The sequence below is a fragment of the Nomascus leucogenys genome, chromosome 2 (genome assembly GCF_006542625.1).
Source record: "Nomascus leucogenys isolate Asia chromosome 2, Asia_NLE_v1, whole genome shotgun sequence".
Classification (NCBI taxonomy): domain Eukaryota; kingdom Metazoa; phylum Chordata; class Mammalia; order Primates; family Hylobatidae; genus Nomascus; species Nomascus leucogenys.
Window position 1 is genome coordinate 8,800,018 of NC_044382.1, and position 19,408 is coordinate 8,819,425.

Below are 19,408 nucleotides of genomic sequence, written 5' to 3' on the forward strand. Positions count from 1 at the left end.
CACTCATAAATTCTTCTGGACCAGACAGAGAAGAACTTATGGATTTTGTAAAGGAGATTCTCTGCAAGAGCCTCCTTTTGTATCTAGCAACCAGCATTCTCGTTCCTAGCACGTCCCCCTCACAGTTTTCATATTCAGAGTATGACAAGGAGGCTCCCTGGAATGCAGGCCAAAGCCTCACAGCTGTGCACCCTGCAAGAGAACAGCAAGGGCTTCACATCACTGAGGAGAGAGAGGCTCCAGAGAGCTGTGTGAGCCGCTTGAGGTTACACGGTTGGTGGTCTGAGAGTGCTTCTGGGAGTTTCCTTCTTGGTTAAGCGATTTGGCCACTGAGCTCTGGCCTTGCCTGCCACTTAAAGCTATTACCTAACCAGATAAAAAGGCATTTCTCTAGAAATGCAATATGCACTCAGTCCTATGGATTTAGCAACCAACTTTTCACTTAAATTATTTAGTATTTTCCTTTCATTTGCTTATGACACTCTCTCAGCGTGGAGCCAGGTAAACTGTTGAGAACCTTGTCTTCCAGCCACAGTCCTCCCTCTGGCCAGCAATGAAGTCCACAGTAAAAAATAATGATAAAGGCACACAGCATATCTGTTCTTTCTAGTAATCACAGATGCATTTGCAGCTGTCATCAAATTCCAACATGGACTGAGCCACACTATTTCAAATGCTAGGCTGTGAACGTCATAGCAATGCCATCGAGCATCTCCAAAACAACCAATAGCAAATACAGCTTAAATTGTCTCTTTGGGAAACAGCCATGAAGTTTGGGGTACATGTAAAATTTCTCTGAGTCCCAACAGGCGATTCCCAAGACATTTGTCTCTACTCCCTGATTCTCTTGAATGGCTTTACCCCTTTATTTTTCTCCCTGGAGTGTAAAGGAAAAGAAGTAGGATTTACAGCACCAGCAATTTATCTGTAATAAAAAATGAAACCTATTTTAATGCATTAATAGCAAAAGAGGCTGAAACATGCCATAAATATAAAATTACACGAGTTGAATATTTCAGAGGAATAACAAATGAGTGGCTGCTGGCACAGAGGCCACAGGCGATCACAGAGTGATCTGATCTTTATTTCTCCATCAAGTTAGTGTAATAATCATTACCATTTGTTGAATCAGCTACTGCACTAGGCATTTTGCCCAACACTATATGTCTATCGTTTCATTCCAGACTCCTAACAATCCTCAAATGTGGATAGGATTAACATTCCCATTTTACAGATGAGGAAACTGAGGCTCAGAGAGGTTGAGTGATCTGCCCAAGATCCCAGGGAGCCAGGGCTCAAAACTAGGTCCTATTTTCAGGAGACTTTCCTGTCCCTTCCCCTCTTTCCTTGTGACCTCGCATCATCAGTGAATAAGTGTGTTAACTTTCTCGGAGATGATCTACCCTTCCTGAGGGCTTCACATGCAGATCCTCCTGGCACAGAGTCACAGAACCCAAAACACAGATTTCTTTCAGAGACAGCTATCAGCAGAGATTTCTGCAGCTTGATCCCATTTATATATGTGCCAAGAAGAGAACCTGTGATTTTCTGAAGACCCAACAGCAGATAGATGCCCTAGGAGAAGGGGTAGACTTGCCAATTTGAAATAGCTGCAAGTTGTGAAGCACAAAATTAAACCCTATAAAAAATGAGCAAACTGGTCATTAGGAGAAAGTCTTAGGAACAATATCCCTTCCAGGCTGGGGAGAGAAAAACATACAAACTAAAGTTCCTGTGATCTGAGACTGTAATTCTTCCCCAGAGACGCCTTCCAAAGTGTCATGATTTATCCAAATGGACAAGAACCAAACTACCCTTGCTGCATCCATTGATTCTTACAGCTAATTCTTTAAAAGAGAAAGTTGCGGGAGGTCAGTAAATCAGTGGTGCACCTGGGTTCTGTAGAAACAGGGACCACAGAAATGCTCCAACAAGAGATGAAGAAAGAAGTGGAGGGGAATTTGGAAGATGGTTTGTCTTCAGGGAGACGCCATGAATCATTCACTTCTCGGCCAACTTGCTTAGAATGTAGCTGATGGCAGTGGCTTGTCAGCATGTCTCTTTATAAAAGAGCAGGACCCACTGCTGAGAAGGAAGTGCAAAATGGCTCACTGGAGACATCAGCAGCCTACACCAGACCCAAGATTGCTGACCCCAGATATTATCTTCAATAGGCTGCCTCCTTAGAAGGTGAGCACCTTTTTTGGGTATGCAGCCTCCCTCTCAAGGCTGCCCTGAAATTGAGAAAGATTATTCCAAGGTGGACTGGTCAGCTGGTCCATAAAGGGTCCCCCATGCACCCCAGCCCCAGTTTAGGTCTGGTTCCACAGGAGACTGTTAGGTCACCCAGGAGCACCAGGCCTTGACCACCATCTCCACCCCCACCACCCTGCATATTTTGCAATCAGGATTTCATACAGATGCAGATTACTATGTTCTTTCAGTCCAGGGCATCTTAGTATACAAGCTTTGGGGCTAGACTGTCAGGGTTCAGATTCTGACTCTGTCACTTATATTTACATGCCCTTGGCAGAATATTTAACCTCTCTTTGCCTCAGTTTTCTCATTTATAAAATGAAGGTAATATTATTTATCCCATGAGACTGTGAGAATTCATGAGAGAAGGAGTGTAAACTTGTAGCATAGTGTCTAGCACATAGATTTCACTCCGTAAATGACCATCATTCTTTTTATCATAATTATTATTTTTGCCCATTTAAATTACCATATGTCCTAATCTAATGTGGCCCAGGTACTCTCTTGTTGTTTCTTCTCCTTAGAATAAAATGCTGGAAAGAGTTAGGTCCATGGCTAAAACATTTGATCCTTCTTTAAACAGAAAAATCGAAGGACTAGGTATCAGGAAACCAGGTGAACAGACTGAATGTTTGTGTACCCTTCAAATTCAGATTAATTCCTAATGCCCCATGTGATGATATTTGGAGGTAGAAACTTTGGAAGGTGATTAGGTCATGAACTTGGAGTCTTTGTGAATGGGATTAGCGCCCTTATAAAGAGAACTCAGAGAGGTTCCTCTACCCTTTCTGCCATGTGAGGACACAGCGAGGGAATACAGCTGTCTATAGACCAGGAAGAGGGCCCTTACCAGGCACCCAACTAACAGCACTTTGATCTTCAACTTACCAGCCTCCAGAGCAGTGAGAAATAAAATGTATGTTACATATAAGCCACCCAGTCTATAGTATTTTGTTATAGCAGCCCAAGCAGACTAAGACATAGGGTTTAGATTCTGCTTGTAACTTACAGTGTGACTTCCCTTTGCCAACTTGCTTGTCTGTTAAATGGGCAACAACCTTCCTACCTTCCTGGGCTATCATGAGGATAAAATAAAAACACGGATCTAAAATACTTTGCAAATTCAAAAGTTATATACAACTGAGAGGCTTCTGTTATTTGTTTCTACATCAATTTTTAACTCCTTTTGGCTCACCCAACTTCAGTTTACCCAGCCAAGATCCTGCATCCAAAACCTCGCTCTGTTGTTTGCTCATGAGCTTATCTATTTTTTGCTAGTTGTTACTCACTGTTTCTTCTTCCAGACAAGTCATGACTTGGGGCTCTTGCTGCTTCCAATTACCTAGAAAAACATCTTTCTGCTTTTCATCGAGCATGATGGCTGGAGCACTGATCTGTAAGCTAGATTAGTGAGGTGCCCTCAAGAGGGAAACCTGAAAGTTCTTACCATTTCTGGTTTGCACATAGCTCACTCTCTAAACGCAATGTGGCTCCGTGTTCAGACATCTCCTTGGATGTGAAGGGCTCTAAGGCTCCTCAGGCAGTTAACTGAGCATCCCTGAACCACAAGTACCATGTCCCATGCATCCTCAGAAAGACCTTGAATGCCCTGGACTATCTCAAGGGCTCGTGTCCAGAATCTTGCATTGTAACAATTTTGCCCTCCACTGTAAGCCAGGGTTCTGCAAACTCAGCACTCTGCACCTGTCTTCCTTCTTATGATCCTGCATGGAATATACAGCATATGTGAAATATGGAGGGTGGAAGATGGTAAGGATGGGAGGGTACAGAGAGTAGGTGGAAGCAGTGAAAGCGAGGTGAGGTCAGAAAAGTTATTGGTGTGCTATTTGTATCCTTGAGCTGAAACCCAAAGCAGAGAGTCTCTCCCACTATCTGCAAACAACCCTCTGCTAAGAGTTAATTTCAATTTTCACCAAGTTGGCAACTTACTCCTTTTTGCAAGGGGTTGCTGAGCATGGTGTAGTAGCTAAGTAGGAAGTAGAAATGCATCTTCTCTTTTCTACCCAGCCTCAAGATAAAAAGCAGATGAGAGGGCTCTGTCCCTCCCCATTTATAAGGCAGCTGCCACCAAAGCAAAATATACTCCCTCTCCTCCCCTCCAAACTGTAGTGTGTCAAACGGATGAATAAAAAGAAAAGTGGCAATTTTCCTTTATGTTAATAAATTGCTTTGGCCTAAAAAACATTAATCAATTTCTTTCCGAAGCACATACCCTTCTCCATATTCTGCTATTTGCCTGGCCTTGAAAAGAAAGTTACTTTCAAGCCCCTTTAAATTGTTCAAGACAAGTGGGGGCAGTCACAAGGGGGAGTGGGGAGCTCCCTAAATCCCAGTGATTATAATGGAACCCTGCTGTGTTTCCATAGAAACATAGAGAGTGTATTCTTCCCTGAATGTAGATTGTGGGGAGGGGTGGGGAGGGGTGAGGAGTGATGCTGCTGGTAAGGTGTGCAGCTACTGAAGAGCTGAAGGTTGATGTGAGGAGCTGAGATGGCAAGGCAAAGGACCTAGTGAGGAAGAGTGGAGTGGGCCGAGACAGTGTTCCGTGTGCAGTGATTTCACCTGTTATTGCATTCCATCTACACAGCCAGCCAGCGAGATAGCTAGTGTAGCTCCCAAGTTCAACTGAGCCATGGGAAGAGAAGAAACTTGCCCAGGGTCACCCAGCCAGGAAGTGCTGCAGCCTCCATTCAAACCCAAGAGGGTTCAACTCTGGGGCCCTCACTCTATCCTCTGTGTTGGGCTGGGCTTCAAGTTGTGACAGGAGACAAAGTTTCCGTTCCATCTCCCGGTCTTTTCTACCCAGGCCTGCCCATTCTATACACATTCTGGAATCATCCAGAGCATTAATATCATTTTCTTTTTGAGATGGGGACTCAATCTCTCACCCGGGCTGGAGTGCAGTGGTGCACTCATAGGTAATTGCAGCCACAATTTCCTGGGCTCAAGTGATCCTCTCACCTCAGCCTCCCAAGTATCTTGGACCAGAGCTGCACACCACCACACATGGCTAATTTTTTATTTTTTTGTAGAGATGGGGTCTCGCTATGTTGTCCAGGCTGGTCTCAAAATCCTGACCTCAAAGAACCCTCCCACTTGGGCCTTTCGAAGTGCTGGGATTACAGGCGTGAGCCACTGCGCCCAGCCTATTTTTCTTAAACAGGTATTAGGACACTTGTAAGTCTTGTCAAACTCAGCTGGTTTGTTGTCATTGTTTATTTGAACTATGAAGTCAGAGACACTTCACATATAAGGAGAGGAAGTCAGTTGGTGCATGTGTGTGTTCATATAATTTGGTGGAAGCATATGGATGAAGAATTGGAAAGTAGGAGTAGTTGAGAGAAATAAGAAGTATATTTTGAAAGCAATTGTTATTAAATCACCTATCTCAAACACACTGGGGACAGTATCCACATCTGTCTAACTTACTGTTGTGTTCCTGGAACCTGGTACAGTGTCAGGCCCAGAGCAGGATGGACTGATGATGGATGGAATGTTTTGTACAAGAAAATCTTAGACTCCTAAAATCCTAGAGGGGGTACCCACTCTCTTTGGCTCCATCTGGTACTCTATGATGAAGATTGTTTTTCTGCCACAATAGGGAGGGCAGGGCTATTTCAGGAGCTGGGAGCATTGTGAATATAGATGTCCCCTATCTGTGAACTATGTGTGTTCCTGGTGCTAGAGGAGTGAGAATCAGAGCTTGCAACTCACCATTTTAAAGTCCTTCCTTGCTGCAATGCAGGGGTTGCCTAGGCTCTCAATCCATCTCCTTCAGTTTCCACTGGGGAGAATGAGGTATAGGTGGCACAGACAGAAACCCACTCCGCCACACCCCAGACAAATAGGGGTGCAGTACCAGGTGACACCTCCTGGAAGGAGAGACTGTGATGTTATGATTAGATATGTGTGTATGTGTGTGATCTACATGTGTGGGGGATCAATAGATAGACAAATAGATGCTAGAGGTAGATAGATAGATAGGTAGATAGATAGATAATAGATAATGATAGATGATGGATAGATAACGATAGATGATAGATAATAGATAATGATAGATGATAGATACATGATAGATGATAGATATGTAGATAACAGATGATAGATTAGATAGATGGATGGATGGATAGATAGACAGACAGACAGACAGACAGATAGGTTTTCACCCATGGTTCCTGGCTCATAACTCCCATAGCCCTTGTTACAATGTTTTGTTATCATGTTGGGTGAGTTAGGCCTCAGGAGCAGGCCTCAGGAAACAGAGTCTCTCTCTCTGACCTTCTCCTGTCCTCCTGTCACCTGCCTAAGGCAGGACTCTAATCCGATTGCGGGTTAAGAGACTGATTCCAGAGTGGGTCCTGCCCATACCCTGGAAGAATGAGTGCTACACAGGGGGCCGAAGCCCCCATACTTCGCCCCACGCATCCCTTCGTCTGTATCCTTTGCAATATCCTGAATGATACACCAGTAAATGTAAGCAAGTGTTTCCCTGAGTTCTGTGAGCCACTCCAGCAAATTAATCAAACCCAAAGAAGGGGTTTTGGGAACCCCAACTTGAAGCTAGTCAGTCAGAAGTTCCAGGGTCCCAGACTTGTAAGTGGGGGGAACAAGGGGGAAGTCTTGTGGGATTGAGCCCCCAATCTGTGGAATCTGATGCTATCTCTGGGCAGATAGTGCTGGAACTGAATTGGAAGACACCCAACTGGTGGCCACTGCTTGGTAGTGGGGAGAAACTCCCACACATTTGGTCATAGAAGTCTTCTTCTGTGTTGATGGTTGTTGTGGTGTGAGAGCAGAGGAAAAACATGGTTTGAGAGTTTTTCCTGAAACAGAGAGTCAGTATGTGAGTCTGCAGATGCCTCTGCCCACTGGCCTGGCAAATTCTGGGCTTTGGCTAGAAGGTCTCTAACAGCTACTGATGCCAGCACTGAGGACACAGAGTCACTGGACTAGCAGTGCCAGGAGGCCAGGGAGATTGTCTGCCTACCATTCCTTCCTCAGCAGCCAGAACAGGGCCTGCCACAAAGAAGATGCTCAATAAATGTTTGTCGAGTGACTGTCTGAATACTTGGTGCCCACTCTGTGCTGCGTGTTGTATATGCACATGGCATTTAAGGTTCACTGAGATCCTTTGCGTAGGCACTACTCATTTTGCAGATGAGGACACAACAGCCTGGAAGTGGGAAATGACTTCCCCAAGATCTCACAGTGAAACTATGGAGCTTTGCTTTAAAAAACACAGCCTATGTTTCATCCATAATATAATAATTCTAATTTAATATAATAATGGCCTGTAGGTCATCCAGCCAGGGTTATGTCCCCATAGAGAGGGCCAAGGAGAACAGAAAGAGAAGGGATGTAAGTGGAGGAGAAGCAAGCCTGGATGAAAAATACAGAAACAAAACAATCAGATACCCTTTCCTAGTGCTCCCTAAGAACTAACACCCCATCAGCCTTGCTATAAAACGGGCCCCCTCACTCCTCTGACTCTTCAGCTCTGCCTCTTCCATCTCAGAATGCTCAGGGACAAGGCATCCTTTGGGACTTCATTTGTCATGCATGGCAATGGCAACATGCCTTTGCAGCAGCACGAACTCAGGTCCCGGCCCTGGGAGGTGACATGGGGATAGTAAGCAAGGGCAGATGTCCCTTTAATGACAGCTGTTTTCCAGCCCTTGCTGGGTATAAAGGCACTGGCCAGTCATGCCACATCATAAACCAACATGGGGTCTTTGGTCTTCCAGATGCAACATTTCATTTTCCTCCTGGCTAAACAAGGAAAAGGCACTGTTTTCATGACCACGTTTCCTCCACTTTCCACACTCCCATGCTGGCTCCTCATCGTTGGGCCTTCTGAGACCCCTGGTATGAAACCAGGTAACAAACATATCGAAAAGCTTAAGAGCTTTCTTAGAAGCATCTTGGCACTGAAAACTCCTCTGTAAGTAAATCCTCCTCATGGAGGAAAGTGGACAATTAAGGACAGAGGGAACCCGTGCTCAGCCCACAGGGATGTCTAAGAGGATTCGTTTTTTCTGCCCCAGCTCTCTGGGTTCTGGGGAGGGTGAACCAGAGTGATCAAGCAGGCTGAGAGCCCCTGAGGTCTGCTGGCCTGACTCCCAGACATGCAGAGGTCACAGACAGCATCAGCACCCACTCCCCACAGGACAGACTTCTGTTCAAAGCCCACCTCCCCTGACCTCAGGGACCCCTGGTCTGCGACAGGTTCACTTTTACCTCCTCAATGTTTGTGATAATCAGCACAGGACAATGGAGTCTGTATGTTAATGACACCAAAACACACAAGTAAAATAGCCAAAAACAACAACAAAAAAGAGGTTGGGAATGTCCATCCATCAGTAGAGGAATATTTAAATACATCGTATTGAGGAATACTACAAGGCAGTCTTACATGTGAAGCTCTCCAAGATACATCTTGAAGTTGAGATGCAATTCAAAGAGCAAGGCATAAGATATGGGTAGAAATTATGTTAATGATGATGATAGCAGCAGTAATAGAAGCTAACACATATGGAGGACTTAGCACACTCCAGGCACTACTCTGAGCCCTTCATTTGTATTATCTCAGTTTACACACCTTAATTCCAAAGAAAGCCTTTGAGATAGGTGCTCATATTACCTCCATTTTACAGATGATGAAACTGAGCTGCCAGTTTTCTTGTCTGTTCCTCTGTATTATCCCTATTTTTTAATAATGAGACAGTTTTCATGCATAACACACGCAAAAACCCCATTAATGATTAAGAGAGAGACTGGAGCCAATATTTACAGAACACTTGCCATCAGGTCTCACTGACCCTTAATAACATCCCTGTGAGGAAGGCATTACAGGTGCCAATTCAATCAATGAAGAACTAGAGGTTCAGAGAGGTGGCATCACTTTCCCAAGGTCAAACAGCCAGTAGGTACCTAAGGATCTAGGATTGGATCCCAAAGCTCATGCTCTTCCATGTTAATTGGGGCTGAGTGATGCTAAATCAGTCTGTGCTGATCCGAATTTACTTTCCTTCCTTCCTCTCTGTGTTTTTCAGTGTAGAGTATGATTTTCGGCAGCAGGAAGGCAGGTTCCATGAAGTTTTGCAGAGTCTGGAGGAAGCAGAGCCAGTTGAGGAGGCATCGCCCCCACCAAAGTCCCCAGCAGAACCCCCAGCCCCGGAAAAGCAGGACTTAAGGCGGAAAACCAAGAAGGTGAAAAAGAAATGCTTCTGGTGGATCTGAGCTGGTTGGGACCATCCCCCAGCCCCCCACCTCCACGTACTTCCTGAGATGGGAAATCCACTGCACTTAAGGCCTGTCCTGCTTCTTTGCAAAGGCCCTGGGCTGTGAGTCCCTTGGCCTGTGAAACAGAAGAGCCTTGGATCTGATGTAGCCGCTGCTGGACACCTGACCACCATCCTTACCTGAGTGCGTGCCACTGCTTGCTGAGGGCTTCACGGACACTAGAGTGACCACTTGCCAAGTTCCCTGTCACACTCAGCCAGAACTCATGCTGAGTTGCAAGTCCAGATTCCCACCACGAGCAAAACCCCACACTACACCTTCCAACAGCTCCGCAATGCTAAGCACTTCCTCCCATCCTGGGTTCATCAACCCAAAAGAAAAAAATAGTGTTGTGCAGAGCCAGAAGATAGAGGGAGGTTATAGGTTATAAGCAGGTACCACAGAAAAAAAATGAGATAAATTGGCAGTTTTCTAAGATATCAGCATACATAATAAGCACAAGAGAAGTGGGCAGGGCATAAAATGCACGATCACCCTGGTGTGTTGGGTTGTTTTCCTTTTTAATTAGCCCCTTGATCCCAAATTAAGGCTCTGTCATCTCATGGTGCATGAACCTTTCTGCCTGTGGCAGAGTCAGGCCACCCCAAGGTATAAACTTGTTGGTGTGGCTGTGCTGGACAAGTGTAATTCAAAGAGGATTTCAGCAGTTGTAGCTGTTCCAGGGCCCACCCTAAACCATCACGTTCTTCTTTGCCTGGGGCCTAAGACCACCTGGCAAATGGGTGGAATCTGTTTTCAGTGTGAACTTTAGGACTCCATAGTTAACTTACCTGCAATATTTAAAATCATGAGATCCAGCAACCTATCCATCAGTTACATCTTATGAGCAACATAGATAAGGCTAAGATAAAACACAACACTGTTTCTCATCCCTCCATCCCAGAAACAGCCGTGTAGATAGGTTCAAACATATATTAATCGACACAGTCTCCCTTCCTGGTGACCACGCAATGGTCACCTGATTGAAAAACTAGCAGGACTGTGGATGAGGATATAGTTTTTTCTGTTTTAGTTTTAAATATCTTTCTATCCCGAAGTCTGAGTTTTTCAAGGTCTGGCTCATTCTGTTGACAAGACCTACATACATGTGGATCCAGTCAAACTTGCATGGCTGAATAAACTACTAAAGTAACATAATTAAGTAATTGCTAATATACTCTTGTGGATGAGGGGTAGGATGGAAAGGCTCAGATTCCTTCTGGTTGAATTAAATTCTCTATCAGCATGTGGTTAGATTGACATTGCTAGAAAGGGATCCTGAAACTAAACATATATTAAACGAAGAAGGTATTTTGTAATTTCCTTGGCTGAAGATCCAGTGTCTAAGCTAGAATCTTTGCAGAGCACAGAATCCTGTGTGTTCGTGGGATGTACCTACCCCACTGCAAATTGAGCCTAATTGAGCAAACCACTCCGATGGTTTCACCTTCCCCTGTCATAGTGATGCAGTGCACAAAGCTATTTCCGTGAGAATGAAAGGGAAATTTGGCAAGGAATATCAGCTTGCACTATTTAAGTCTTGGAATGTCATTCAAGATGTTCTTGTTCTGTTTCTAGTGTAATGTTTAAGCCCACAGAATGAGACCGGAATATATAAAGTCATGTTAGAATTAAGATAAATACACTTGTCATACTTAAGAAGCCACATTTCAATAAGATATGCTACCACTGGCTAGAAGTCACAGATTTTTTTTTCCTGTATCCATACGATCAACTCTCAATCAGCCCCAGCAATGGAAAAGAACAGAATAGAGGATAATCCAATAAAGTGAAATCATTTGGGACCTCTTATGTAATTTTATCTTGTAGTAGAGCTTCCATCTTAATTTGCTTTGCTCACACTAATTTCATGTGAATTTGTGTTCTCGGGCATCATGCTAGAATGTAAATAACCCTGTTCCTAGAATTAAGAGATCCAGGCAACCAAGCAGTCTATCCCACTAGCCTTTGGCAAATGGCTTAAATTTCCAGGGCCTGTTTGTCCGTTCTTGAATAGAGATAAGAACATATGCTTTCCTACTTTATAAACTCTTAGCACGTTCCACATTATGTGAGCTGAGTGACTCAGAGCTGAGCTGGATTACTGGCCAAAGTTAGCCTGGCAAGATAAAGAGACGTTTGAGGTACCTCACCAAAATTAATAAGCTCATGTGGTCATAGATATGTTTCCAGTTGGGGCCCTCACATGAACCCTTAACTGAATTAAATAAAACTGGGACTAGAAAATGTTGACATTTTCTGCACTTCCCCAACAACAACAACAAAAAGAAAATGTTGACATTTCCAGAAATACAGCCAGACAAGGCTATACTGATTCTACACCAAAGCACAACACCGCATTGCTTGGGCCACTGACCTGAAACTGGGAAGGAGTTCTCTTCTGAAAAATTGATATTTAAAAGCATTGTGAGGAAATAGGATTCCATAAACATTTTCCTGATGAACAAAAATGATCGTCTGTATGTTTAAAATACCATACACACATATACCAAAATGCATACTCACTTATTCATGTGAAAATCACTGCTTCTTTGTAAAATATTATGTAACATCTACAAGGATATTCTACAGAAATGCTGTACTTGAGGTTATCTGGTTTTCTGGAGAGACATTAATTTAGCAAAAATTACTTTTATAAAATGGAAAGGAAAAAGACCAATACATCAACTTAAATTGCAGGAGTTTATGTAGCTGCTTTCTCTGTAGTTTAAAAAATAATGCATAAATGCGTACTCACTATCCTTGGAACTTAATACCAGCTCATCTATAGAGCACCTTCTTAAAGACGATGTACTGATGTAAGGTTTTGTAAATTTCTAAACTGTTTTAAATGGGATATTATCTTTTGCAATAAACTTACATATTTTTTCTAGGTTTTAAGACTCCATTACTGGCTTGGGTTGATTTCGGTTATAAAATGTATGCTTAAGAGGGACACCTCAATGGTCTAAGGGCAAGTATGGCTTTCATTATAATTGCTTCTATATATTTCTAAGGGAAATAAATAAAGATCAGATTCAGAACTTAGTGTCACGATGATCACATGAAACCCTGTGTGTCCCGTGAGCGAGGGAGGCAGCATGAATCAATGGAGAGCTGCTCCCAGCCTCATTCCCATGGATGCACATGCATGATTTTATCATTATGCTCAGACACCTGAACTCTAATTTATTCAGTACTTTTCTTTAATTATTTTCCCCTTAATTTTTTTCTTAAAAGTCAAGTTTATATCACCAATGTGAAGAAAAACAATATCGTGTTCCAAAAATAGAAGATGAAATAAAAATATATCTTATTAAATTCTTGCTAAACCCTATTGCTATTGAGGCTGCTAAGCCTGAGACCAGCTCTCTGTTAAGACGGGATATTAGCAAATATTCAACACATACTAAAGCCACATTCACACCAAGCCCATTTTCTACTTGACTAATCAGGATGTTTGAGAGAGAACTGAAAAGAGAACAACTTTCCTGTCATGTGATTCAGTATTCTTTTTCCTGCCTTCTCCACGAACCATCTAAAACCAGCTTGGGTTTACACCTGGAGAGTGAGTCTCCCACTTTGGGAAACCTCAGTTTAGAGAAACAATAACAAAAACAAACCCTGGTCATAGAATCAGAAGTCTTGGGTTTGACAGCATTCTGCTACCTTCTTTTTGCTGCATAACCTTGGGCAAGTTACTTAGCTTCTGTGAACCTCTGATTCCTCTGATATACCCCCTGCCTCCCAAGAGTGCCTTGAAAATGAACTGAGTGACAGCCAAGAGCACAATGTAGGGTACACATTGGGCCAGGTGCTCAACAAACACATATTCAGTCATTTGTGGATTGAAGTAAATTGGGAGAGAGAAAGGAAGATACCTCCGTGAAGCTGCAGTGGTTTTCAGAAACAGGTTTTTCTCGGGGCAAGGGAAGAACACTTCCTGTGGCCACGATGGCTCACACCTGTAATACCAACACTTCGGGAAGCCAAGGTGGGAGGACTGCTTGAGCTCATGAGTTTGAGACCAACCTGGGCAACGTAGTGAGACCCCATCTCTAAAACAATTAAAAGATTAGTCAAGAGTGTGGCTTGCACCTCTGGTCCCCACTACTCAGGAGGCTGAGGCAGGATAGCTTAAACCCAAGATGGGGAGGCCTGGAGTGAGCTATGATCATGCCACTGCACTCCAACCTAGGTGACAGAGCAAGAGTGTATCTCCAAAAAAATGGATCCACCAGAAACCATGACAATGAGTGTTAACTAATAAAGTCGTCCATGATTCAAAAGAGGACATGGGCACATAAAATACAGCACAGCACTCTGGGAATTAAAGATTCTTGTTGTGTGGAATCAAATATCCTAGAGGTGAAAGAGACTTTAAGAGCCAGGTCCCTTCCATTTTAAGCACGAGTCAATTAAGGAAGGCTAAACGATTTGTCCAAGGGCTTATAGCAATCCTGTGGGGAAGTAGGTGTTGGGAGCAATGTGGTTGGTGGGTGGAATGTGTGAGGGGCCAGGGCCATTCCAGGAAGCATGAGGATAGACTTGAAACCCGTTCTTACCTTCATTAGCTGAGCTGAATCCTCAATATAACCTTCACTTGAAAAGGCTCTCATTTTAAGCTGCTCAAGGCAACTTGCTGTATGCTAAAAATGTATTTCTTTTTATAAATGCCAAGAAACAAAGATGTTTTATGATCACTACGCCCATCAAGCATTGCTTGCAAGAAAAAGTGCGGGGGACAAATCCTAATCCAACACAGTCGGCATTCGGCGCAAACCACGTTTGACTGGTTTAATGAACATAATCCCATTTTTGAGTATTTTCACCTCAACCTCCTCCCCGTCTTCTTTTCACCAATTTACAGCCTAAATTTCTGTGGACCATATCATACCACCCCTACTCCTGAGGTTTTGCAAATGTCTAATTTCTCTCTGCCTCCTACGGAACTCTCAGCCCATGAAGAGCAGGGATGCATCCGTTGGCAACACACAGAGTTTGGTTCTCTCATTGCCAGACTAAGCCAAGTCTCAGGTCAGCGTGCCTCTCCACTGTGGGCATCCTGTTCTAAACCCACTTCATTTCTCAACTGGCCTCTGCAGGAACCTCCCCAATAGGTCTCCCCACATGCAATCTCTTCTTTTATACTTATTTTTTAAATATATTTTGAAACAGCATCTCACTCTGTCACCCAGGCTGAAGTGCAGTGGCACTATCATAGCTCACTGCAGCCTCAAACTCGTAGGCTCCAGCAATCCTTTCACCTCAGCCTCCCCAGTAACTGGGATTACAGGTGCTTACCACCACAACCCGCTAATGTTTTTTTAAAAATAATTATTTTCTGTAAAGACTGAGTCTTGCTATGTTGTCCAAGCTGGTCTCAAACTCCTGGCTCAAGCAACCCTCCTGCCTCAACCTCCCAAAGTGCTGGGATTACAGGTGCATGACACCGCATCTGGCCTCTCTCTCACTTCTCAAATAACTTCTCCACATAGCAGCCAAAGCAATCATTGCAAAATTTGGATGGGAATAACATTACACTCTGACTTAGAACTGTTCAGTGGCTTCCCAATATACTTAGGAAGTAAGACCAGGTATGTTGCTGTGGCCCAAAGCCCTGCACATCCTGCCCTGACTCTCCTGTAAGCTCCCACCACAGGCCCTTCCAGTGTTTGCCCTCCAGTCTCAGCCAGCCTTCTTGGCTTTCTTGGACCTACTGTGCCTTCAGTCCCTAAAGGCTCCTGTTCCTGCTGCCTGCAATACTCCCCACCTACACCACCCTCCCTGCCCAGCCTGCAGCTCTGTTGGGGTTTCCCAGGTCATGCCTCCCGTGAATGACTACCACCAACTCAGCCCAGACCACGCCAAATACCCCTCTCAGATATTTGCCTGGCACAAGGGACCTTACCATTGAAGTCCTTGTACATATATCTGCGTCATTCTTTGATCAAGGTATCTATCTAGACCATAGTCTTCCTAAGGAAGGAATCTTGCTTATTCTTGCTTGCCTTTTTATCTCCATCATGTACCACAATGCGGTTTAAATACTCGTTGCAGAAATAAATTAATGAGTACATTAGATTCAGTAGGCATACACCAGTTTATCCCTGGTCCTTCAGTCCTCATATTAGGATGATAGCATAGTGAGTACAGTCCCGAACGATATGTATAAATCTATACATAAACAACTCTATCTTCATTCTGCTCCCCACCAAAACCAAAAGGATCTTCAGAAACTTGACACTTATCAAATATAAAACCAACGTATATAAACAGAATACTTATCTTTTTAATTGAGGATATCTGCATTCAAGTTATTTCATAGTATATTCCCAAAATGATTGATGGATTATTTAATTCCTAGAATTAAATGACCTATTATTGTGGTTTTGGTTTATGTATGTGTGATTTTCTTTTTTTTTTCTTTTTTTTTTTTTTAGTTTTATTCCCAGAACAAATAACCAGTCTTCCCCAAAGAGAAACTTAAGTCCCTGAGGAATAGAAAGAGCAATTTTTCCATCTTCTCACCATCATGCCCTGGTCTCAGCTCTTTATAGAAATTAGGGTCTGCCACTGGTAATATGCCCAAGGCTTCTAACTCTCCTGAGGTCTACATGGCATTCAGGACCCTGGAATAAAAAGACACTAATGCTTTCTCCCAGTACCCTTCCCCCGCCAAGATCTTTGTCCTGAATATTGATGGTCCAGTTTAACATTGTTTCAGAATAAATTGTCATCATAATTAAATCCCAATGCATTCTGCACATTTTACCAAGATACTGCCTTACCATATCAAAGAGTAAATGACTTTTGAAATTAAAGCGGATTGTTAACTATTTTCCCTGTAATGTTTCTATTAAAATGCCAGAATTTATTACATGTGACCTAGTCCATTCCAGAGAAAATGCCATTTAAAAGAGACAAGGTCTAACTAAAGGAACATTTTGGGCAAAGCATTTTGCCTTGGCTTAAAGCAGAACTAAAGTGAAAAGACAGTAAAATCGCAACAAAAGATTATTTGCTTGGAAGCAAATAAGAGTTTTATTATCATAAATGGCTTTCACAAATTCTTAGAATCCGTAAGTATACTATATTAGATTTTACTCAAATGAAACTCATACGTTTGCTCCTGACAAAAACCCTTATTTCTTAAATCATTAGTTAAACATGGTGACCTCTACTCGGTGCTTCATCTTGGTTTCCCAGGTAGCAGACACAGTGCTATGATACCCTGGTTATGCTGACAGAAAAGCCTTCTTGCTCATGAACCAAGGGCTGAGTCATGTTAACTGCTGAACTTGAGAGTGATTCACACAGTTTTTCCACTGAGCACACCAAGCCCGATGAAATTCAATTCTACAAACAGAAATCACGGATGGGTGATGGAGGTGATGAGAAGTTACTTGCTGGTGTCATTGTCTTTGGTGTGCTTTTTTGTTTTAAAATAAAAAACAATATACCTGCAGTAGCTGAGAGTCAGGGATTAAAGGGAACAAAATCAAAGCAACACAAAACATCAACACTCATAAGCTCGGGCTGCTGACCTGGAGTGGGTTTCAAGGATTGAAGTTCTACCTCATCTCCACTAATATGCACCCCTTGGCTCCAAAAATCTCAGATGAACCTCAGTCTGTAATCACTTTTTTCAGTAAACAGTCATCAAGCCCCTTATCTCTGCCAGGTGAGGTGCCAAGTATATTGAGGGGAAAATGCAGTGCAGACACTGCCCGAGTACCAAAGAGCTCAGGGGCTGGTGGGCAGTTTCTGACAATAAGCAGGTGTCCTTTTCTGATTCACCCCACCTGAATGTCACATTGCCTCCTTTTGAACCCATTGAAATGCTGTTCTTGTATTCTGATATGGTTAGGTTTTGTGTTCCCACCCAAATCTCATCTTGAGTTGTAATCCCCAGATGTTGATGGAGAGACCTGGTGAGAGGTGATTGGATCACGGGGCCAGTTTCCCCAAGGCTGTTCTCATGATAGCAAGTGAGATCTCATGAGATCTGATGGTTTTATAAGGGGCTCTTCCCCCTTCGCTCCTCACTGCTCTCTCTCTCCTGCTGCCATGTGAAGAAGGTCCTTGCTTTCCCTTTGCCTTCTGCCATGACTGTAAGTTTCCTGAGGCCACCCCAGCCACAGGGAATTGTGAGTAAATTAAACCTCTTTTCTTTATAAATTACCCAGTCTCAGGTATGTCTTTATCCCAATGTTAAAATAGACCAATACCTATTCTCTTGTGGCTCTTTCTCATTATCTTCCCCTTTTCCCACTATATGTTAAACTCCCAGAGTAGGAGCAGCTTTCCTCATCTTGTAATGTCCAAATCCAGGAAGTGTTGTTTAGTTTAATTGAAAGACTTCACCATCGGGATCCCTGGTCTTTTCCATGTAGACCCCTGCACTGTTCTTCAACATCTATGTTCTCTTACCATTTTCTACCCTCTCACAGCTGCCTCAGGCCTCTCTCTAAGACACACATCTAGCGATGTCATTCCCTGGTTTTTATATCTCTAGTTGCATCTCACTACCATCCTAGGCATAAAAATTCCTTCCCCTACAAATAAGTCTCCTTATAATCTAACGCCATCCTAGTGCTTATAGCCTAACTTCCTACTGGTCTGCTTCCCCCAACCCCATCTCCTTGCCACTTTCCAAAAAGTCAGAGGCTGCTACATATCAGTGACTTTGCAAATGCTGTTTTCCCCACCAGGGACACTATTCCATTACCTATCTACCACAGGAAATAATTTTAATTTAGAGGAAAGAAAAGGAGAGTAGCATTATTACTACTGATAGTGATAATAAAAACTCTAGTTTCTTGAAGTTACAATGAGCTGTTACTAAAGGCTTTGCCTGCATTATCTCATTTATTCTTCAAAAAAATTACCACAAGGTAGTTTATAATTACCCCTATTTTCCAGAAGAACAAATGGAGGCTTAGGAGGGAGATAAGTAATCTGTCAGAGTACACAGGTAGGAGGTGGTGAAGGCTGGAGTTCTTTGAGGGTCTGCCAAGCTTGGGAGCCTGGGCTCCTAACTCTAATGCCAGACAGTAAGTTGCAATTTAAATGTCACCTCCTCTCTATAACTTTTTCTGGTCATCCCCTGTTGCTGCCATGGAATTAGTCACTCCATCCTCCGAGTACCCAGAGCAAGCTATGCAGGCTGCCACTTTTCATATTATATTGACATTTCTTTTGTCAATCTCTCATGCTCATCTCCACCAGAGAGAAAATTCCTGGGGGGACACAATTGTCATTTCCATCTCTGGGACTCTCCAAGGGCTTCTCGAATTGCCTGAGATGCTGTAAATGCTTTGTATATGTTTGTGGAATGAATTGGGAGAATATATGACAATGGAGACATTTCAAGGAAAAGCAGTCCAAGGGAAGAGAGACAGACCAGGACAGGCTGGGGGTCCTGACTTCTGCCCCGACTTTCTGCATAATTTTGAACAATATCTTCACCTCCACACATCACCTCTATCTTTAAAATGAAACCCTGTGCCTCTCTGGCTTTACAGACTGTTCATAAGAAAAGTGAAATTATATACATGAAAATGTTACAGGGCTGGGCATGGTGGCTCACACCTGTAATCCCAGAACTTGGGAGGCTGAGGCAGGCAGATTACTTGAGGTCAGGAGTTCAAGATCAGCCTAGCCAATGTGGTGAAACCCTGTCTGTACTAAAATACAAAAATTAGTAGGGCGTGGTGGTGGGCACCTGTAATCCCACTTACTAAGGAGGCTGAGGCACAAGAATCCCTTGAACCTGGGAGGCTGAAGTTGCAGTGAACTGAGATCATGCCATTGCACTCCAGCCTGGGCAACACAGTGAGACCCTGTC

At 43.3% G+C, this 19,408-nt stretch overlaps 2 protein-coding genes across 3 annotated transcripts in view; one reads left to right on the forward strand and one right to left on the reverse strand.

Annotated features, from left to right (window-relative positions):
• The window catches only part of INSYN2B (inhibitory synaptic factor family member 2B), a 118,828-nt gene extending 106,380 nt beyond the window's left edge, over positions 1-12,448 (forward strand). For both annotated transcript variants that reach the window (XM_003268644.2, XM_030825189.1), the window contains exon 4: positions 9,330-12,448. In XM_003268644.2, coding sequence (XP_003268692.1) covers positions 9,330-9,516 — 187 coding nt within the window. In that variant the 3' untranslated portion in view covers positions 9,517-12,448. The remainder of the gene's footprint in view (positions 1-9,329) is intronic.
• The window catches only part of DOCK2 (dedicator of cytokinesis 2), a 448,837-nt gene that overhangs the window by 206,544 nt on the left and 222,885 nt on the right, over positions 1-19,408 (reverse strand). The window lies entirely within an intron of this gene.